General features: G+C 35.5%; 1 protein-coding gene across 1 annotated transcript; it reads left to right on the plus strand.

Moving 5' to 3' along the window:
- Positions 1-4621: 4621 nt before the first annotated feature.
- On the plus strand, positions 4622-23350 carry ppt2b (palmitoyl-protein thioesterase 2b). Its single transcript, XM_067425765.1, has 8 exons — positions 4622-5013; positions 5679-5832; positions 19091-19186; positions 19371-19478; positions 19904-19987; positions 20899-20983; positions 21104-21158; positions 22081-23350. The coding sequence occupies exons 1-8, from the start codon at positions 4879-4881 to the stop codon at positions 22222-22224; spliced, it is 861 nt and encodes a 286-aa protein (XP_067281866.1). The 5' UTR covers positions 4622-4878; the 3' UTR covers positions 22225-23350.
- The last annotated feature ends 298 nt before the right edge of the window (positions 23351-23648 follow it).

A 23648-nucleotide genomic window follows, 5' to 3' on the forward strand; every position in this document is an offset into this window, starting at 1 on the left:
ACACTTGCATACGCTCTCGGACTAAATATAAAATATCTTAAACTGTGTGTGAAGATGAACGGAGGTCTTACGGGTGTGGAGCGACATTAGGGAGAGGAGTTAATGACAGACATTTCATTTTTGACTGAACTGAACTAACTTAACCCTTTAATGACGAGCACATGCATAGTCCAGCTGAAACAGAATGGTCACTTTTCCTTAATGCTCATTCATCGACTGGATCCTCTCGATCAGCTCCATGGACGACCATCTTAAGGATATGTTCAGCAGCAACACTGCGACTGTCCTCCTGCATACAGTTTGTAAGAAAGAAAGAACACAATTCCATTTAAGAAATAGAATTACATTTATAACATTACATTTTATTTTCATTAAAAAGGTGACCGGACCTTCGTTAACGTTAGCTCACTAAAATAGAATTGCTGACATTCATGCACTTGTTGCTAACGTTATACATCAATGCTTATTTGGTATCAGAGTTCACCTGCTATCCAAACTTTCCTTCTTTAGTGCAGAGTGCAGACTAACTTATGCTTTGATATAATAATTGCTGTGAAATTTTCAGTGGATATAAAAACAACTAACTAGGGTGTGTTCACACTTGTCATGTTTGGTTCAATTAAAACGAACCCTGGTGCGGTTGCTCGGTTAGTGCGGTTCATTTGAACATATGTGAACGCTGCCACCCGAACCCTGGTGCGCACCAAACAAGCGGACCGAGACCGCTAAAAAGATGGGTCTCGGTCCGTTTCCAAACGAACTCTGGTGCGGTTCGATTGATATATGAACGCAACACGGACCAAAGACATGTAAACGGACCAAAAACCGGACGTATAATGTCACAAGATGCCACGCATAATGCAGCTGATTTGACGACGCGGAAAGATCGGTGTATCCAAAATGAGTAACTTTAACGTTAGAGGGCAAACGTAGAGCAACGAGGAAGAGCCTCATCAATATTTGGTCCGACGAGCATGTTTCGAAAATGCTAGAAAAAACACACAAAAAGCATACCTGGCTCTTCTCATCAAAGTTCCTGTGTTGCCCATTATTAGCAGGTGCAGACGACAGCGGCCGTCTCTGTTCTGCACAACGGAGGAAATCCTGCTGCTGTTTTGAATGTTTTGAACATTTTATGAGCTCTTCATGAGTTCTCAGCAGGTAAAAATAATGCCACATGTACACGCATAAAATGATCGCGTTTAATCCAGCACACAGCATTGTTTTGAACATTTCATGAGCTCTTCATTAATTTCTCTGGTAAAAAATAATGCCATATGTGTTAGACGCATAAAATGATCGCGTTTAATCCAGCACACAGCGTTGTTTTGAATGTTGTGAACATTTCATGAGCTCTTCATGAGTTCTCTGGTAAAAAATAATGCCATATGTACACGCATAAAATGCCCGCGCGTGTAATCCGCACACAGCATTGTTTTGCATGTTCGGTAAACGAGCTCCTACGTCATATAAACCGACCAATCAGGTTGTGAGCGTCTCCCTGTGCCTTTGGTTCGGTAACTTTAGGTTCGCTGTTAAAAATGCCCGTGTGAACGCTAAGCGGACCAGGACTATTATGTTTGTTTTTGTTTTTTGGTCCGGACCAAACTAACCAAACGAACCGAACTACAAGTGTGAACGCACCCTTAGACACTTTTAAAAAATGCTAACATTAGCTAGAGGACACACACACAGGCAGCCAGCACTTAATCACGGCCAGCTAACATTAAATTATTTTGAAGTTAACCAGACAGGGTGACTTTTTCTACAAGAACGTGGCTAACTACATTTAATTCCCTCTATCTATGACTAAACACCAGTCTCAACTTTATAGAAGTGGATAATGCTTTAGCTTTAGCTACCGTTATTGTGATTAAAACTCACTTTTAGTCAATTTTAAACCGTAACGTCTATGCAATAATCAAACCATCAAAACGAAGTACATCGTTATCACAAATCTAAAATAGAAAAGTCAGAACTTACCGAGAATAAGTCAGCCATGTAAAAGCAACATCCCAAACCGACCGTCTCTGCCACTGAACCGGGATCTTTTTGAGCAACAACAAAAACGGGCGGGCAGATTCACTTTGCTTTTCAGATTAAAATTTACTTAGTATTTTTAGGTGAATGTGCTGTGACTATAAAACATTAAATACTATTTGTAAATATATAGTAAAATGTACTCTCTCTTCTCAGTTAATTTATTACATTAATAAATTGTGTAAATTTTACATAAGATATATAGTTCCAACTTAATCTTGATTTTACAATGTATAAATTACATGAATTAATGTAATAGATTTTACAATACCACAAAGTCATTTTTTTCAGTGTAGAAAAAATTGGGTAAAAAGCATTTAAAAACCAATATTTATGACTAATATGAACTGTTTTTATTTATGAGTATTACTAACTTATATACTACTTATAGTATAACTTTAATTTCCTCTAAACCTTTGTAAAATACTCCACAGTCCACACAAACACACTGACATGGCCTTTATTGTCGACGAGTAACTTACAGCAATAACGTTACAGCATATATTACTGTTTTGACAGAATAACAGTTATTTTACAACATTTAAACTCATGTAACAAACATTTTAGAAGTAAAAATTAAACATTTAAAAGTAATTCAAGTGTAATCAACCGGTCTGTTATCCCATTTCCACCGTATCAGCGCTGTTTCTCGAGCCTGAGATGGACTAACGTTAGCGGTCTGCGTGTGGACTTTGAACTCGAGACCGCTGTCCTGCGTTTCATTCGTAGCTGAAAGATGCTGCGAGGCGCCAGACTCCATAACCTGACAATAAACAAACAGTGCCCAGTTTTAATAAGATTTTATCATCCAAATTCATTATATTCATTATCTTTACGAATAAAGTTGTGTGTTTTGAGCAACACAGCAGGCGTTTCAAAGACCAACGCCACACGTTAACTTAAGGTGACTCACACTGTCCCTGTATGTTTTTTTTTTAATTAAATAAAATGCCTTTTAGCACAGTAATGATTATATAGATAAAACAAAACATACAAACCTGAATTTCACAGAGGAAATGCCCCAATTCTGCGGCTGAGAAGAAGAAACTGCTCTGGTGACTGAGGAGAATTCAAATATCCGCACTCACTCAACCGTCGAGCTGTCGTTGCGTCAGATGGTGGGGGAGGGGTGCATTGTTTTAATCGAGTAAACTTACTCAATTTCTTCAGTGTGTGTTAAATATTAATAATCTTGATTTTAATTATGTAATATGTGTGGTTCTTTTAAACAGATCGGTTTAATTCTCCATTCTCAAATATTTTGAAATAAATTTCACAAATGTATTAAGTATATTTAAAATAAATAATTGGTTATTTGAATACTAAATTATTTTAGTGTAAAAAACTTAAATATAACTATACATTTTAGAATAAATTAACTGTTGGATATTTAGTCAATTATTTTGGTATGTTTAACTAAAACCATCAAGTAAATGATATTGAGAGATTTTATTAAGTTAATAAAGTTAATTATTACTGTGATATTTACTAAGCCACTGAATTATTTTTTAGAGTGTATGTGTGTTTAGACTGTGATGGGCACTTATATCCAAATTCATTGTATGGAATTCCTGCTCTCAATCAAAAAAGTTAATTTTGCATTTTATTAAAAAAAAAAATATGCTTGTTGTTATTTAATTTTTTAAAGGCAAATTGAATTGATAACAGTCTTCACCTTACATAATAAACTTTTATAAATTTAACATAACATAATTAAGTAAACGGCACATATAAATATTATGTAACAGTGACTAATTAAAATGGTTTGTATTTACTCAAATAAATTGTGCCAGTTTTACTTGAATTTTTTTGTTCATATAACTAAATTGTTATTTGTAAAAAATTGCTCAATATAGTTGTGTACCGCTTACCACATATTTTTTAAGTAAATTCAACAAATCATTTTTTTGAGTGTGACTTACTTTTTTTTTTTTTTTTTTAGTTAAACCAACAATATTTTTATGTAACCTTCCCCAGCAAGCAATTTTTCATTTAATAGCTGTCCAAATACAGCCCTGGGATCTAGGCTAAAACCAGTCAAAATTTGGGCTGAATAGACACATAGCCTATGTCTAACCAGCTCAATAATGCAACATGAACATGTGAAATAATTGAAACACCTAATCACTGACTTTGCTTACACAAGGGGATATCATAAATCTATTTTAGCTTAAACAACATAATTTGTTTCCAACTTCAAGGTTATTTTGGCTAGAAGTGGGTTACTCATAGCAGGACTATCGGGTCTAAAACAGAGATGGTGAAATGGTTGCTTTTTTAATTGGACGGTTGACCAATTATTGCTTGCTAGGTCCCAAAACTGCCAAGAATTAATTATTTTCTACAGTATATTACTGTTTTACTGGAAACCAGTATTTGATGGAATTTGGCCGTTTTATTACAACTATTTTAAATATTAATGTATTAATGATATTACAGCTGGCTGGCACTCACTAAATGAAACATGTTATCAGTAATAAATGTTAACCATAAATAGCTTAAAAAATGTTATTTTTGCATATTGCATTGACCAGGTTATGAAGGTATATTTCGAATTCCGCTTCATTCCGGGGAAGGCAACTGTGCCCGGAAGTGACGTAGCGAACACTTGTGTTGTTGATGCACTAACCGGAAGCATCACAAACAGATACATTTACTGTAATATGATAGACGGAGGTGTACGATTATAGCTCAACTGCGTTTGCAGTAACATAAATACCTAGCTTCCTATGGAATTACTTCTGATTTTCAGAGTTTTAAATTTATTGTAGTGTTTTAGACATTATTTTACCTATATTTATATATAAGACTTTGTGTTTTATCTTTATTGTTATTGTGATGATGAAGATTGTGTGGCCGCTGATTGCTGTATGTGTTGTGTGTGTGTGTGTCGCGTATAAACCGGTGATCGTCGTTCACGGGCTCTTCGACAGCTCTGCTGACTTTATCAACCTACGCCGATTCATCAACCTGGTAAACCATTAATGTGATATGTGTTACCTATCGTTTACTCTGTTTTTACTGTTAAGAGCTGTTGAAGAGTATCAAGTCTGTAAATTTGCAGAGTCAATATACGCACAATAACTCTGTAACAAAAACGTATAATAAGGACAAAAAGTTTTGTGGTGGTACCATGTTACAGTGAGAATATACAATTATATAACATTCGTTTTGAATTGCCATATTAAACGTTCCATACATGTAACTCCAATATGCCAAAATGTGGTCCCCACAGCATCCCATTTATTGACAACCTACATTCACTGCACTGTCTAGATAGTCAGCTTGCTGATGATTCACGAATTTCTGGTATATATTTATTTGTGTGTATATGTATATATGTGTGTGTGTCAAATGGTTATTCATGTAAATATATTAACAAGAGTATGTAGCTGTTGTGGAAATAAATACCAATCATAGCAGCAATCGTTGTTTTCCTGTTTAAAGTTTATGGACTGCCCAACTCCGTGACTTGGGTGTCAAAATTATCCCAGAGCTTCCCAGTGGTAAACAACTTAAGACGGCATTCATGTCTAATTTTCTTTATAGGGAACTCGTATTTATGATAATTCCGATTGAATATGAAGGCAGTGGTAGTTAGTAAGCTATTCATTTGTGTTTGTTTTATCTGGTTACAGTCTCATCCAGGCACTAATGTGACTGTCCTAGATCTGTTTGACCGTAGTGCCAGCCTGCAGCCACTCTGGAAGCAAGTGGAGGGCTTTGCAGAAGCCATATATCCCATCATGCAGAATGCAGCTGATGGCGTCCACCTCATCTGCTACTCACAAGGTCTGTAACCAAAACAATAGTGTGTTAAGAATTAAATGAAGATTGTGAATATAGATTTGCCTAAGGTCAGTGCATCACATGTTGCATTACAACAAGATAACAGTCCTCCGTGGTTTGCTGTGTGGCGATAAGAAACACTTTTTCATCCTATTATATATGTTCCTGTTCTGCAATTTTAAGCTTGGCTGGAATGCTGTATTAAACTATCAAAAGGCAGCGACATAACTTTTCATTTTTTAACTTGTATGTTGGATGGTCAAATCTCTTAAAAACATGTCTGGGCCATATTTCACCCCCAAATTAGAAGGAAATAATTTGATATTTTAAAAAAGCCTGTAAAGATTATTTGTGTTGTGACATTATTTTAGCAAAATTATTAAATAATTGCTAATAAAAATTTCTCAGGGTTCCTGCGGCTCCTTAAAAGGTTTGAAGTATTATTCAATTAGATTTTTTACTTGTATTATTGATTTTAAAGAAACACGTCATTTTTTGGGGACTTCAGCTTATTCACTGTACCCCCCACAGTTGGATACGTCCATATACAGCTCTGAAAAAAAATCAAGAGACCACTGCAAAATTATCAGTTTCTCTGGGTTCAATTTAACATATATTTTTTTATTCTATAAACTACTGACAACGTTTTTCCCAAATTCCAAATAAAAATATTGTAATTTAGAGCATGTATTTGCCTAAAGCAACAACTGGTCAAAATAACAAAAAATATGCAGTGTTGACAGTCGATAAATTGGCCAAGAAGTTATTGCGATAAACGATAATATTGTCGTTCTGAGACCATTTTCATCTAAAATAATGATAATGGCATAATAATGCAGGTACACCTTTTCAAAGATCAATAAACTTGTATTTCTAAAGACTATTTAACACTGAAAATGGAAAACATTTTAAATATCCACAATAAATGAACAAAACAACCAAAAACAATAAAAGTAATGGACATTCAGTCTGTTAACAAAAAATGCACTTGAATAAATACCAAAAACAATAAATAAAATGGATGAAAACTACAATGGATGATTGTGATTTGGGTGCATATTAGGGATGGCACGGTTTTTAAAAAAAACACGGTTTGGTTCGTATCACGGTTTTTGGTTCTGTACGGTTGTTGTTGTTATTTTTTCTTTTAATTGTTAACACTCCAGATATTTACTTCAGCATATGATATATAGCTTAATTATCCACAATTTAGGACACAGCATTAAAAAAAATTTTTATATCATGCACAAACTGAACTTGACCATCTCTGAGTAAAGCTAGGTGAGATGTTCATACAGCAAGAGAGAAGAAAGACATTGATGACATTCTTTTCATTTATTTGGCAAAAAATGGAGATTGTGTATTGCTCTCTCTCTCTCTCTACAGGAACTTATGTGCCCTTTTAGCAATCAAAGATTGAACTGAAGAATTAACTTGCATGTATCAAACTGCCAACTTCAGATTCTGATTGGCTGGAAGGTGTGCAGTAAAAACCGTTTAATGCACAGGTAGTTCCAGTCAGTTTGATTACAGTTCGAAATGAATCCACCACTATAAACATTGGTAACCATAGTAAAACAGTTATGCTTGCAAACAGAGTGACAGTGATAGTATCAACCATAGATATGTATACGTATAACGTAAGGCCTATGTTATTAAAGGACAACTCTGGCGAGTTGACCTTTAATAACATAGAAAAGTATAGAAAAAAAAAGCGAACCGGATTGGTGCTTGCAACACAGAGTTATTACAGTTAATGCCCAGAGCCCCCCCCCTCAGCTAAAACGGCAGCTTTGGGGGCATGCACGTAAAGGGTGTCTTTGTGCCTCTTAACAGACACAAAATGCAATTAAAATGTCTGTCCAAAAAGAACAGGTCCCTCACGCGACAAGATGCGTTTATAGCCACTTAGCCATGTTTAAATTCACCTGTTTTAGACGGCTAGCTCTATCTCGCGCTGAAGTCCCGTGGGAACGCAGCGGTAGTGGAAAAAAGGCAGATCCAGTGGGGAAGAGCGTTGTGTGTGTAAAGCTTTATTATTTCATTACTGGACATCTTTCCTCAAGCCCTTTGTGCCCAAATGGAAGGATAAATAAAGATTACATTACCTCCACAGTGGCTGCACCCATCTTTAGCCACGGAATGGCATTTTTCTTCTACTGGCCCGGCTGTGTTGTGTCTTTGTAAGCTAGTCAAGTGTTCACTGCAAATTTTTACAATTCGGCAAGGCACAAATGCGAGCAATTTCTTCTTCACTCGTGAGCCAAAATCCTAATAAATAACCTAATTTTGTTGTATTTTAGATGTCAATAAAACGCATTAAAGTCACTAATATTTTTTTCAAACATGTTATTTGTGTCACTTCTGTATTTGATCGGCATGTGCCACTGAATGTTTTGTAATAGCCTACGTCACCCATTCTAGGAAAATAAATCTTTTTAATGGGTCACTACGAATAACGCATTAACAGTCGTGTCCGTTACTGTAAAGCATTATTTTTGCGTGAAGCGAAACATAGTGAAACATAATTTCACCTCCAAGCCTAAGAGGATCTTCAAACATACAAAAAGAAGAGATCGCTCGCGCACGCATGCATGCACCTCTCTCTCTCTCTCTCTCTCTCTCTCTCTCTCTCTCTCTCTCTCTCTCTCTCTCTCTCTCTCTCTCTCTCTCTCTCTCTCTCTCTCTCTCTCTCTCTCAGGGATTGAGACTGTTTCAAAAAAGGCCCTGTATAATATTTGCGTGAAGGTGTCCCATTATAACGTGCTCAAAGACTGCAAAGAGACTAAGTGGTCAGATGTGTTTGGGCCAGACTCGTCCCCTAGAGGATGCTGGAGGTCCCTGTACAAACCCCCCATAGAGAAACGCACTGCGGATCTCCAATGGAGGGTTGTACACTGGGCGGTAGCTACAAACAGACACGTGGCACACATTGACCCCACTGTAGGGAAAGAATGTCTTTTCTGTGGCGATGAAGAATCGGTAGATCATTTGTTTTTACATTGTTTAAGGCTAAGCGAATTGTTTCAGGTCTTAGATAGGTGGTTTAGAGATTGGGATGTAGGTTTTAATAACGAATTTTTTATTTTTGGACCAAAATATGTTGCATCAGACAGAAAAAAGATCTCGTTATTTAATTTTGTGATTGGTGGAGCAAAGATGGCAATCTGGTTAACCCGGAAGAGAAAAATGAAAGGAGAGGGGGAGATAGGTCCTGAGGTGGTCTTAAAAGCTCTTATAGCAACCAGAATCAAGGCAGAGTTTGCATACTTTAAACTAATGAATAATGTGGACAGATTTATTGAAATTTGGGCTTTGAATGATGTTTTGTGCTCTGTGGATTATGAAAATGAGCTGGTTTTAAATCTATGAGGTTATGTGACTGTGTATTTAAAAAAAAAAAAAAAAAAAAAAAAAAAAAAATTAATGAGATTTTGTAATTTTTACTTTTGATTATGTGACTGTATGGTTTCTTAGAATGGATATATGTGTGTATTTACCAATGGACCTAATGAAACAAAAGTTTTTTCTTCTGAAAAATGTCTTATAGTGTAAATATAAATAAAGGTGTGTTTAAAAGTCTCTCTCTCTCTCTCTCTCTCTCTCTCTCTCTCTCTCTCTCTCTCTCTCTCTCTTTTAATAATTAATTTAAATGAATGTGATAATTCGTTCATATAAAAACATTTCGATGGCTCTACTTAACTAACAAGCTGTAGCTTAGGGAAACAACCTAGAGGCTTCGCGTTGGGTGGTTCTTCGCCTCTACATTGTGCATTAAAATCCTGTAATGCATGGCTAGCCATGGATTATCCCTTACATGTTTAGTGTCCCCAACTAAGCAAGCCAAAAGCAACAGAGGAAACAGTGGCAAGGAATCAAAACTCCATCAGGTGACAGAATAGAGAGAAAACCTTGGGAGAGACCAGGCTTAGTCGGAGTGCAGGTTCTCCTCTGGCCAACTAACAAATAGTGTGTGATTATAATTCAGGCAAACATTACAGGTCAGAAGTCAGATTCGAAATATTCAGAATATTTGTCCAGTTGAAGGTATGAGTCATCACTCAGGAGATAGGTTGGTTGAGGATCAGTGCCACTGGATGTCATGTCGAGGAGGCCTTCACAGGGGAGAGTCTAGTGTGTCTGCTTCCCGAACATTGCTAGGAAGACTATTCCAGAGTTTAAGTGCTAAATAGGAAAAGGATCAACTGTCTGCATTATCAACTGGCCAGAATTGAGAGACCGCAATAGACTTGATTATAATGCTTTAAGAGCTTGTGCAAGTACTGAGGAGCTAAACCATTTAGTGGTTTATAAGTAATTAGCAAGATTTTAAAATGTATGCAAACTATTTAAATAGGGAGCCAGTGCTGTGTTCCAGAACCTGGCTAATATGGTCATACCTCCTGGTTATAGTAAGAATTCGAGCTGCTGCAGCTTATTTATTAAGCGAGCAGGGCAACCACCCAGTAGAGCATTACAGTATCTTGCCTTGAGGTCATGAATGCATGAACTAACTGTTCAGCATTTTGCATTGAAAGTGTGTGCAGTAATTTATATATATATATATTTATTTTATTTATTTTTTATAATGTTTCCTGAGGTGTACTTATATTGTTAGTATGGTTTTTACATAAAAGAAATTCATAATTTAGAAATAAAAGGCAGTTTTTCTATACTGATATATGCCCTCTGGCTTGAATGCTCTGTTTCAAGGGGCGTGTCTGCTGTGAGACGTCAGTGAAAACACCCACTGTTGTGATTGGCTGACATCTTTGCATTTTAAATGAGATTGCGTACGGAGAGGGTGTGGTTTAGTGAGGCACGAGCAGCAGCAGCACTGCCAGTCGAGAGAGACGGAGCTGGGGAAAGAGTGCTGAGAAAGTGTTATTGTACCGAGTTGTTGAGAGCGCAAGTTTATTTTGTTTGTATGAAAGCTCAATAAACACAAGAGAACTTTGCAATCTTATTTCTCTCGCAAAATGCTTTCACCACAGCTAACCGCAAACACGCCATTGATATGAATACAGGAAGAGCTTCTTTTGAGCATAACAGCACCATTCATTATAACTGCAGTTTGGACAAGTGTGCAATGCAGATATACGTTTGATTGACAGATCGGAACATTATAAAGGATGTTTTTTGAATGCTGTTTGTAGTTTAATCATTTAAATAACAGATTTGTTTCATTTGAATCAAGTCCCTGACTTCATTCACTGATGCATTATGCTTAGGACATCAAGACGGCCAGCGGCAGGACTGACAGTAGTAAACGATTTAGAAAGAAAGTCTGTGTGATGTTGAATGATTAGCTACACGTCAGAAATCACTGATCCCAGATCAGGCATTAATGAACATTGTTACTCACTGTTTGTGGTGGTGCTGTCGAATCAGCCAGAACTCTGTTTACACAGATCAAAAACTCTAGGGCAATATTCAGGACAGTGGAACTCATATTCATTTTGAAAAACCTCATAAAATGAAAATTTCATGCCATGGGACCTTTAAACAAAAATCTATTTTTTTTTATCAGCTATGCATTCCGTTCTTGTGGATTGGTAAATTTCGTCAGGTCACAAAGAAATCTAGAGCTGAGAATTGTAAGCATAACAATGAAAACTAACACCATGCTTCCTAATGATATCTTCCAAGGTTAGCATGAGTGAAAAGCAAAGGTCCTAGCACTGAGCCTTGCAGTACTCCATACTGAACTTGTGATCGGTGTGACATCTCTTCATTACTGCTGCAAACTGATGATGGTCAGATAAGTATGTATTTAAACCATTCCAATGCAATTCCAGTAATGCCAAAATAATTTGAAAGTCTGTTTAAAGGATTTTGTGGTCGATAATATTGAATGCAGCGCTAAGATCAAGTACCACTTATAGCGATACAACCATGATCGGATGATAAGAGCAAATCATTTGTAACTCTAATGTGAGCAGTCTCTGTATTATGATACTGTAAATCCTGATTTGAAATCCTCACAGACACCATTTCTTTAAAAAACAAAAAAGAGCATAGTTGTAAGGACATTGCCCTTTCTAGTATTTTTGCCGAAAGGGTAGATTTGAGATTGGCCTGTAATTGACTAATTCTGTAGAATCGTTTTTTTTTTTTTAAATAAGAGGTTTAATAATAGCCAGCTTAAAGGTTTTCGGTACAAGATCAGATTATTTATTTGGTCTTGTCATTACAAGGATACATTAATGATATTAAGATAAATTAACGCTTTGCGTGCGGCAGTGGCTCAGTGGTTCATGTAGGTTGTCTACAAACCGAAAGGTTGGTGGTTCATTCCCTGGTTCCACCTGACTAAGTATTGAAGTGTCCATGAGCAAGACACCTAACCCCAGCTGCTCCTGACGAGCTGGATGGTGCCTCACATGGCTGACATCGCCGTCGGTGTATGAATGGGTGAATGTGAGGCAAAATCTAAAGCGCTTTGGATGGCCATAGGGTCTGTTAAAAGCGCTATATAAATGCAGTCCATTTACCATTTAAGAAGAGGTTCTATGACCTCTGGAAGCATCTCTTTCAGAGCTTAGTTGGTATGGGGTTGAGCATACATGTTGTTGATTTAGATGAATTAAGTTTAGTCTGATCTGATACTGTAGTAGATGGCTGCATACTAGGGATGTGAAATTGAGGACATTTTCCCAAAGTTATTGGACTGGTAATCAACACCGGTAATACTGCTATCACCGACTGGGCTTTTAAATCACTAATTCAATCTAACCAAAAGTAACATGTGAACTGGGCCGCCCGGGCATTAATAACGCAGTGGATCAAAGCGAGTGGTTTCAATAAATTCCTATGAAAGTTAGTTCCATATGTATGAACTGAAAACGCACTAGTGTGCACACACTGTGAATGACAGTTTGTCTGTGAATGCGCGTTCTTTGAGGCCGCGCTCATTTTAGTTTGTTTAGAATTAGCGCCAATTTGGGGGTGGGTTGCTTGAATTGTGGGTTCATTAGCCTATTATTCTTAATGAAAAACAAAACAACAGCACAGTACAATGACAAACACCCTTAAAATAGGCACTTTTACATTTTGCTTTAAAAGCAAATCTTCAGCGATCATCTTATCTGTCAGCTCTTCACTCTCGTGATGAATGAGATCTGATTCCTGCTGTGTTTGTGCACAGACTCTCATTCAGATCATACTTTATTAAGCAGACACATTTAGTTTTTGTTTGTACAGTCTGTTCTCTAACTGAACTAAGTTATTTAATTTTAATTTTATTACTAACAAAATTAAAACAACTGTTGGGGTGGTGCCACGGTATGCAAATGATGTAACCAGTGTTGAGTCTGAACACCAGTAACCCCGGCACTGACTATTGTAGCAAGCTTATTGCATAGTTTTAATTTTCTCCTTAATATTATCAATCTTGCATGTAAAGAAGTTCATAAAGTCATTACTGCTATTCTGTTTTCAGATGTCAGAATTATTGTTTTATTTATTTTATTATTTTTTTGTTAATTTTACCTAGGGTTTTGTTTGTTTTCTTCTAACTGAGTTGAGAAATATGCAGATCTAGCCGTTTTTACGGCCTTTCTGTCCGCAATCATGCCAAAACATCCAGATTAGTTTTCTTCCATTTTTCTGGCTGCTGTTTTAAGGGCCTGCGGAGTGTTTTAATTGTACCGCAGGGATTGTACTATTTTCTTTAATCTTCTTTAGGACTGCAGCTAACAATCGATTGTTTTAGTATTCGAGTATTCTACCAGTTATTCCATTGATTAATCGAGTAATCTGATAAGTACTATTTCTTTATTAAAGAGTAATACTAAATATACACTAGAAAATAAGAAATTATAATTAACAACTAATTTGTTTCCTTTTTAGAAATGTTTTGTTTTATTGCTAAAATTGCATACATTAATATCTGTGAACTAAACCTGCATTCAATTGCCATATTATATTCAAAATGCAAATACAAATATATAAAAATAAAAATCGATTTCAAATTACTTTAAAAATGTAAGCATAGTACAACCTAAAACTACACCAACAACCTATACATTAAAATAACAGTAATATGAATAATAATAAGGCCTAAACATTGCATTTATATTGTGCAATTTAACTTTCAAGTTTCAGCTTAGGCAATGACACAAGCCTTTACTGTCTTCTTGGAAGGCTTTGTGGCTTTTGTAAGAAGCAAAACATATTGGACAGGAAGGTAACTTGGAACAAGAACAAGAGTAGAGATGGGCATACTAGAGATGCGCAGATCAGCTCTTACATCACCAAATCCGCTTTTTAAAATAAGCCGTCCACCCGCACATGATTTTCTCTGATTTAGGTATCCACACTCGATCATCACATTACAATTATTAAAATTCTCAGTTTTAAATGGGATGCTATAGTAACATATTAGCTACACTGAAGTAGGTTGCTTTAAAAGTATTCTTTGCCGAAATTACATTTCTTAAATACACTAAATCAGGGTTGACAGCCTATACAGCACACGAAGGAGTAATTGCTGGAATGTGATTAAAAGCGAGAGATGTGTTTGTATTTAATTCAGATAAAGTATCTTATACCTACAGATCTACATTTTGAGCTACTTCATAGTAACACAACAGGTTTTATTAAGTTAGGAGCTGTAAATATGATTAGACAAGTCAGCATTATTTATATAGCGCTTTTACAATGATGATTGTTTCAAACCAGCTTCACAGTGTTAAACAGGAAAATATTGCAACAAAATTTGATTCGGCTGTACAGTTGCCCTGGAGAAAACGGTTTATCAATTGATCAGCTTTATCAATTTCACATTTATCATATAGCCACAATGTGGGCAGCTCAATGATATAGATTATATAGTTAATTTAGTAATTTAAATTGGTGGTTTGTAGTAATTTTTTTGGATATTTAGTTGAAAACTTAGATCAAATTTTAGTGTCCCCATCTAAGCAGGCCAAGCCAAAGGCGATAGTGGCTAGGAACCAAAACTCCACCAGGGCATGATGGAGAAAAATAAAACCTTGGGAGAAATAAGGCTCAGTCGGGGTCCCAGTTCTCCTCTGGCCTAATAACAAACAGTGTATGATTATTATTCTGGCAAGCTTACAGGTCAGAAATCATATTAGATCGGAATATTTTGAAAGTTACATTTACAGGGTTTATTGAGGATGACGCGTCGATTAAACAATTATTAAATATGAATATTCGAAGGATCGGAGGCATCATGCCGGAGACGGTTTAAAATCACACCAGATTATTAAATGAGATTATTAAATTATGCAAATAAATTAAAGCAAGCAGTTTTGAAAGCAGGAGCTCTGCGCATCATGCATGCACAACAGTTATTACAGCTTGTTCTGCTATTTGTTGCGCTTAGCTTTGAGAACATTTTAATGTTGTATCTCGGAGATATCAAGTATATACAAAGTCCCATTAAACATTTCACAATACACATCACAATGACGGTGATGCATGTGTAAACTCCATTCATGCTGTTCATTTCATGTTTCATTTCAAGTGTAAAACAGCTTAAAATACTGGCCTCACAGACATGAATGATATGTCCTTACAAAATGTTCTTTCCTTAAAACAATAATTACAATATCATCATAGACAATGCATCCCCCCCCCCCCTCAATATAATGTGCTTAGGTGTTGGCGATATGTATTGTCTATGATTATAATGCTCTAACTGTCCAGATGACCCAGTCTGTTGGAATCGGCCTACTGCTTACAGCGCCTGTCGGAAACAAAACGGCCATTAAACTTAGGCCGGGGACACACTGCAAGCGTGCCGTGAGCGTCTCTGCTGCGTGGCGTGTCCGTTTTTATTTCGGCTCCCATGTTAACCGGTTAGAGCTTGCATACTGCCTGCGTCACATGCGCGGTCCGAGCCGCACGGAAAACGCGCGCATGCTTCAAATAGAAGAGACGCCTATTTTTCACGCGACACGCGAGCGTGTTCGAAGCGTTTCTAGGCAAAATAGCATAGGAAAAGATGTTCATATGCCATTTTGACACGAATACATATTAATATATGACATTTTCATGTTTGAAAGTCTGTAGGTTAACATAAATGCAGATATAGGCCTAATTAGAATAATAAAAAAAACGACATAATTATCGATTTTGAAATATTAATCCTGTCAATACAGAACGAAATAGCCTATTTTGCCGTCAATACCATAGATATGTATGGTCAGTAGGCTACTGCTAACATTGTCTTTGCTGTATCAATAGGCAATATATTTATATTTAACATGAAGTATAGGGCTTCCCTGTAAATCAATACCAGCAGCAGCGCCGCGTCAGACACGCTTCTGGTGTGCAAAGAAGGAGAAAACGGCAGGCAGCCGTCTCGCGGCTAACACGCAACAGAAACGCCACGCTTGCAGTGCTTGCAGTTCCTAAAGCTCAGCAGTTGTATGCATGCCCGTCACAAGGGGGTATGAAGCCCTGTGCGGACAAGATGTGCGGGGCCCAGGGATATATTAACGGGGTGTACTGTTGTTATAATGACAAACAATTTGTTGTTTATGTGGATATTTAAAGAAAAAAACACATTTTGACCCTTAAATCACGTTCTAAATTATAAATAGGTCAAACGGGTTTGCAAAACATACGGCCTGAATCTACTTGAATTTATTTGGACTTCTTTCTCGCTGAATCATCTGAAGATATTTCTCATTCAGGAAAAGAAACATAGTAAAAAGAACAACCAGAGCTGTTTTCAGTAGGTTTCCTCTGTAAACATGCATTAAATGGATGTCTGACAATTTTGTTTTTTTCCGATGCTTGATGCTAAACATTCCGATGCTAAAACATTGGAACCATTTACTCAACTTGAACCTCCATCGCAAGGATGACTTGAGCAGGACATTTCTTAGTGGTACACTACTCATTTTGAGGTACATTATGAGATTTTTCTGTAATTCCTCCCCATCCGCATTTACTTCCATCAACAAACCAATGTGTATATTTCAAATTTATTGCAGTGAACATGTGGGAAACTGTTATTGTTTTAACTGCATCAATAACATACGTTGGCCCAGCATTAATGTGAATGACTGATGTAACATTAAAGTTTGCAAAGCAAATCTTGCTCTATCCTTTATCTTTACTTAAAGTAGTAAGAGCAACAGACAATCTGCGTTAATAGACACGGTTTTAGGTAATAGTGGCCCAACAGCTGATTTGCAGAACTATTTCAGTATTTTTAAATATATACATCAATGACTAATCATAATTAATCAAGCAATCATCAGTAAAATGACATGTTTGAAGGTGGGACAAGTACCGGGATGGACAACATAGACGGGTATTATGCAAATTTTGTGTTTCTAGTGACGTAGTACCGCTATGCAGTGGGATTCGAATTACAAACGACTCGTTTAGGCAGTTCTGAGTCGATTCTTTTTTTTGGGAGGCAATAACTTTATTTATATTGCAATTTCGACTTGTATCACATATTATACAACAGCTATATCTCACACTGCATAAAAGGGAATGTTTAAAAAAACATAATAGGGGCACTTTAATGATTCAATGACTGACCCCTTTAATAAAGACAGTCACTTCATTCCTGAACGAATCAGCTGTTGAATAAATCGGTCAATGAATGACTCACTCATTAAGACAGTGACATGTTGGCAATTTTTTTTTTCATATTTAAAGTAACTTTTTCATTCAAAAGTTAAAATGTGAAATTATTTTATATTTAAATGTTGAAGAAAAACAAACATTTAACACTTCTTATGCCGCGTCTGTGTCTCCTCTGCACTGCAAAGATGGATTTTGTTGATAATTATTTCATTTGATTGGTCCTATACTGTGTCCTATACTGTATGCCACTGCATAGACTATATCTTTGTGAATCAGCTGTCCACAACAGGACCAGGCTTAATCCAGCCATGGTAGTATAGTATGTATATTTGTACACTGTGGTTGTATGGTATGTAAATATGTATTTATACATATGTGGTAGTATTTAATACTAAAGCATTTTTATATTAAAGTAATGAGCTCTTTGGCAATTGTGCTTAATTGTCAGGAAAATGATGTCACAATGCAAAAAAAAATTTTTTTTTTTAAATGGTATTCATATTGTTTAACCCTCTGGTGCTCCTCATCTTTTGTCACTACTTTGGAATGGTATGAAACTTAGTTACTTTTGCCAAATGTGAACTAAAAAAATGGTCACATCTGCACTTTTTGTAAGTGTGAAAATAATTGTGTGAAATAAAATCAATATTTCAGCCACAATGCAGGAAAAAAAGCACACAGCAATGGTTAAAATAGAGTGAAAAATAGACACATGCAGGCTTTGCAGCGACATTTCTATTCTGTGATGCAGCCTTAATCATTATCACTGAGCCTGGTTTCTCACAAGTGGTTTTTTCATTGTCTCCACTTAATGGAGTCTGGGTTCCTCGTTACTTTCACCTCCAGCTTGCTTGGTTGGGGATACTTAATAATGAACAATTTTACTGATTTGACTGCACTGACACTATTGGATGAGAACTGAACTGAGCTGGACGATGATGTCTCCGTTTTCTGTAGAGCTGCTTTATTGCCGAATTTAACTAAAATATAATCTTTTCAGTGGAACTGAATTAACACTGAACTGACTTGAACTGTTACATCATTGAATCATTATTTTCCTGTTTATTCATGTAAAGCTTTTTTGAAACAAGCTGTATTGTATAAAGTGCTATAAAAATAAAGTTGACTTGACTCTGAAGTTGTTTACCAGCGAGAGGGCAGGACAACCTGTCACCACATAAGATCACAACAATATCAAACCACAATGATCCAATCAGTTACAGATGGACAAAATCAACCCAACCCAAGGTTGTTGTTTTTTTCTCATTCGAGAAGCCATTTCACATGGATAAATGTCACAATAGGGAAGACAATTCCAACTTTTATTTCATACTGACTTTTAAATACTGCGTTTTAAAAATAATTAAATAATTTTATTAATTAAATTAAAAATGATTTACAAAAGGTATTTATATATTTAAACTGGAAATGGATAGTTCATAGTTGTTGCATAAATATTATTTAGAATAATACAAATCTGAATTATTACTTAAAAAATAAGTATACTCATATCATTGAAACATTTTATACTCATGGTATGACCCATAACAAGTTAGGTACACCAAAGGATTAGGAAAAATATACAATTTCTGAACATGTTCTTGATGTTATATATTTAATTTATTTATGTGTCATCTTTACTTGTATACACATAAAAGCAAGTGTATGTCTTAATCTTCTGCAGGTGGCCTTGTATGTCGGGGAATCCTGTCCACTCTTCCAGACCATAATGTGCACTCTTTCATATCTCTGTCTTCTCCGCAGGCGGGTCAGTATGGAGGTAATGCACTTTCTTTAGTTCTGTTGAGAAACACATTTACAGATTTTCTGACTTGGTAAAACAGTGAATTGAAGAGCTTTGGCTCATTGAGTGTCGTGTAAAAGTCATTCCATATTTGGAACTTCTTTTGAGAGAAATGTTTCTGTGTTTTTCTTATTTATAAGTGATATTTTCTCTTTTATAGACACCGACTATCTGAAGTACCTCTTTCCTCAGTTTGTCAAATCCAATTTGTATCATGTTTGCTATACTGCAGTGGGGCAAAAAATCTCAATCTGTAACTATTGGAATGGTAAGTGAATGAAAGAATCAGAAGATACACACAATTTATGCATCAGTCAAAATGGGGGGGGGGGGGTAATATTGCCTTGCCAAATCAAATGATTGATCAATGATCTTAAAGATCTAAGGAATAAGTTAATGACAATTCACCATTATTTTACATTATTTATGGTGCTTACACCACTGTTACTATTGCTCCTACATTTGGTTTGAGTAAAAACAGTAAAAAAGTCGAGTACAGAACTAACCCGCATAATTTGTACTATGAACATTGAATGAATGAAATCATACTAAAAGCACTCAGAACACCATAGTAACTAGCAACACTAATCAAGCACTGAGTGGTCATTTATGTTTACAGCAATGATATTATGTTGAAAAATTCTAGTATCTCTTTAAGACATATGGTGATGTTTCAGTGTTTTTTTTCTTCAGACCCTCATCACAGAGATATGTACATCAACAGCAGTGACTATCTGGCATTACTGAACAATGATAGACCAAATCCCAACTCTACTAGTAAGGCCACAAAAAAAAAGTACATCTTGAGTTACAAGGATGGTTATTGTGATTTTCTGTGGTTTTAAAGGGTTAGTTCACCCACAAATGAAAATTTTTGAAAATGAAAATTATTTCATTAATTTCTCATCCTAATTTTGTTGGACACCCGTAAGACCTTCGTTCATCTTCGGAACACAAATGAAGATATTTTTGTTGAAAGCTGATGGCTCAGAAAGGCTTCAGATAGGCCTCCATTGGCATTCAGTGCAAGACCCATAAAGACACTAAAAACATCGATACAAAGTCCATCTCACTACAGTGGCTATACAATAATTTTACAATGCGACGAAAATAGTTATTGTGCGCAAAAAAAAAATCAAAATAATGACTTTATCCGCCAAGTTATTGTCTTCCGTGTAGGTCTCGGACGTGAACTCACGCAATAGCAGCGCTCTTCTTCGCTCTCCCGGGTCATGTATCTGAATGGCGTCTCTGCGTCATATTCTCGCGCATGCGTCGAGTTCACGTCAATAACTTGGTGGATAAAGTCATTATTTTGATTTTTTTGCGCACAATAACTATTTTTGTTGCATTGTAACATTGTTGTACAACCATTGTATTGAGATGGACTTTGTATCGAAGTTTTTAGTGCCTTTATGGGTCTTGTAAGTGGGAATGTACTGTATGCCAATGGAGGTCTATCTGAAGCCTTTCTTAACCATAAGCTTTCAACAAACATATCTTCTTTTGTGTTCCAAAGATGAAAAAAGGTCTTACAGGTGTCCAATGACATGAGGGTGAGTAATTAATTAAATAATTTTCATTTTTGGGTGAACTAACCTTTTAAATGCCAGATTTAATTTTGTCAATGACTTTTATTGTTTACAGTGTTTATTACTGGATTCTGATGTAATATTCTCCTTGCACAGCTTGGAAACAAAATTTTCTACGCATTAAGAAACTGGTGCTGATTGGTGGTCCTGATGATGGGGTCATTACACCATGGCAGTCAAGGTTGCTTAAATCAGTCTTTTAACTTATAGCTCAGATTTTCAGAAGCTTGAAACATGATGGTCATTTAATACTATTTATTCTCAAGGGATTTTTATGATGTCTCATTTTCTTATTTTTCAGTCAGTTTGGTTTCTATGATGATAATGAGACGGTCGTTGAGATGAAAAACCAGAAAGTAAGCATAATTTTATTTAGCCTTTTTATATAATTCTGGAGTGATATGTCCTCTGACGACAACATTGTTAAGTGTTAAAATTAATTGCATGTATGTATTTATATTTTCTTGCTTCTAAACATGGTTGCAGTCCTAGACATCGATTGGTCAATGTAACATTACTTTACCCATATAAGATAACTTTTTACCTTGTTAGGAAATACAGTCTATTCAGAAATTATTTAGATATTTTAATGCCTTAATACTTTTATTAAGTAAAGGCTGTGCTGCATTGCAAATATAGTATTGTGTTTAATTATAACTTTATATACAATAGTCTGTCTGAATAATACTCGATTTTGATTGGCTGGAAGGTGTGCAATTAAACTGTTTAATCCCCAGGTATTTCTAATTCAGTATAATCACCATTCTATATTAATGCGCTCTATACATCTCTCACACACATTGACACACAGAAACATTCAGGAACCCATGAACTTATCAAAGCTGCCCTTCTACTTCATTTCTGCAACAGGGGTAACATCGCAGATCTGATGAGCCTTAACTGATGAAAATAACTGTATAATGTATAATATAATAACTAATAATTTTCAGTCTTCCGGTCAAATATTGTGCTGCAAACATAATTAACAGCTTTAAGTTGTCAGTACTGGCAAATAAACTTGGTATAAGAGATTTTCAATATACTTTTCTGAAGCCCACGGCTAGCTATGTATTAACGCTTTGAATTTAGTCCGCTTTGTGCCGTTTTTTTTTTTTTTTTTGCCTCCATGTCGTGCATTAAAATTGTTTAATGCATAGCTAGCCATTGTTTATCCCATTCTTAAATGTGCCTGTATTCACAATATATAGAACTGCTATTTTGACCTATAACTTAGGTCATATTTATTAGCTTTTTTCATGACTCTGGCATGTTTTGCAGGTGTTTTTGATGGACTTTTTTGGGCTGAAGACGCTGTATGCTCGAGGAGATCTGGCTCTTTGTTCGATTGCAGGTGTTGCACATATCTTCTGGCACTCCAATGAAACTGTGTATAAAACCTGCATTGATAAATGGCTTACATAGGTACTGACACACTCACACAAAGATTTACAGATGATCACTATGGATCATTCATCTCTTATTCATTTGTACATATCCTTGCACATTTTGTTACAGTATGCTAAGGCAGTGCATCAGAACATTAATTTCTGTTACTGTGCCCATTGAATATCTCTACAATAGAGACAGTTGAAACTCAGTTTTGATTATATGTTAAAATATACACATAAAAAGGTAAATACAAAATATAAGGAATAACCATCAGTGCCTGAGGGATACATTTCTCATTTTGCAAAAAGGGTTTGGATATTAACTGTTTAGTGTGTGTAAATTTGTTTTTAATTCCTCTTGTGATTTATCTAATGTGTTTGATGTGGGCTGTGCTGCTGCAGGAACATTCATGCCTTACATTTAATATTTTGGACATACTTTGCTCTGTCTTTGTCTGAAACTGCACATAGTGCAATGAGAAAGGAGAAAATGAGGGAGGGAGAGAAGGGAGGACAAAAAGGGATAGTGTACAGGAAATACGAAAGGTAACTCATGGAATTGCTGTTGCATTTTCTGTATATAACATTGCCACTCACTTCCCATCTTTCAATCCTCAGTCACAACATTGTTTGTTCACCATAAAGGGATTTGTCTCTGAACATTTAATTTATATTAAATGTCTGTGTTAGAATATTTTACTGTTATTTCATGCTTGAAGATAACCTTGCTTTAAAAAGGTGTTCTATTCACATAGTATTCACTTTAACAGTTAGAATGACTAAAAGGGTTTGATATTTTTAAGCACAATTTGATAATGCATTAAAAGGTGTGCTATACAGATACAAAACATATTTTGCCATATTTATTAATATCATACCAGTGTTATGTGTATTTTTTATGTTTTAGAATGTTTTAACTGTTTTTTAAACGATTACAATTGTGGGTCAATGGATAGTTTAACAAAAGTATATTGTTTAGTAGAGAAGTAGAGAAGTCTTGACCATTAAAGTACACTTTTCAGCTTAAACTGATTTTGTTTAATATTTCACGTTTAGCACCATGAAGCATCTTCAGATGTAAATTTTGTAAGTGACTTAAGCTGCATACCAGTGTGCTTTACTGTTTTTACTTAAGTTCAGAATAAAATTTTCATTTTTGATGTCAGTAGTGTTGTCATTTGTTGAAAGTTGCCCATGCAGTTCTTAATATATATATATATATATATATATATATATATATATATATATATATATATATATATATATATATATATATATATATATATATATATATATAATATATATTTAAAAGAGCAGTTTGTGAGATTGAATAATAACTAAATATAACTGTGGCATTACATGTATCTCTGTGTAAATTATGTATACATTTTTGGGTAATCTGCCCTCATCTTTATATGGCATAAATATTAAGTGTAGCGTTTTTAAGTATGCTTGCTT

Source organism: Pseudorasbora parva, chromosome 19 (genome assembly GCF_024679245.1).
Source record: "Pseudorasbora parva isolate DD20220531a chromosome 19, ASM2467924v1, whole genome shotgun sequence".
Classification (NCBI taxonomy): domain Eukaryota; kingdom Metazoa; phylum Chordata; class Actinopteri; order Cypriniformes; family Gobionidae; genus Pseudorasbora; species Pseudorasbora parva.

Excerpts from the sequence above, each read along its gene's own strand:
- ppt2b (XM_067425765.1), top strand. The coding sequence starts at position 4,879 with ATGATGAAGATTGTGTGGCCGCTGATTGCTGTATGTGTTGTGTGTGTG. Across the intron at positions 5,833-19,090 it reads CCTCATCTGCTACTCACAAG|GTGGCCTTGTATGTCGGGGA; the intron begins GTCTGTAACCAA and ends AATCTTCTGCAG. Across the intron at positions 19,187-19,370 it reads GCAGGCGGGTCAGTATGGAG|ACACCGACTATCTGAAGTAC; the intron begins GTAATGCACTTT and ends TCTCTTTTATAG.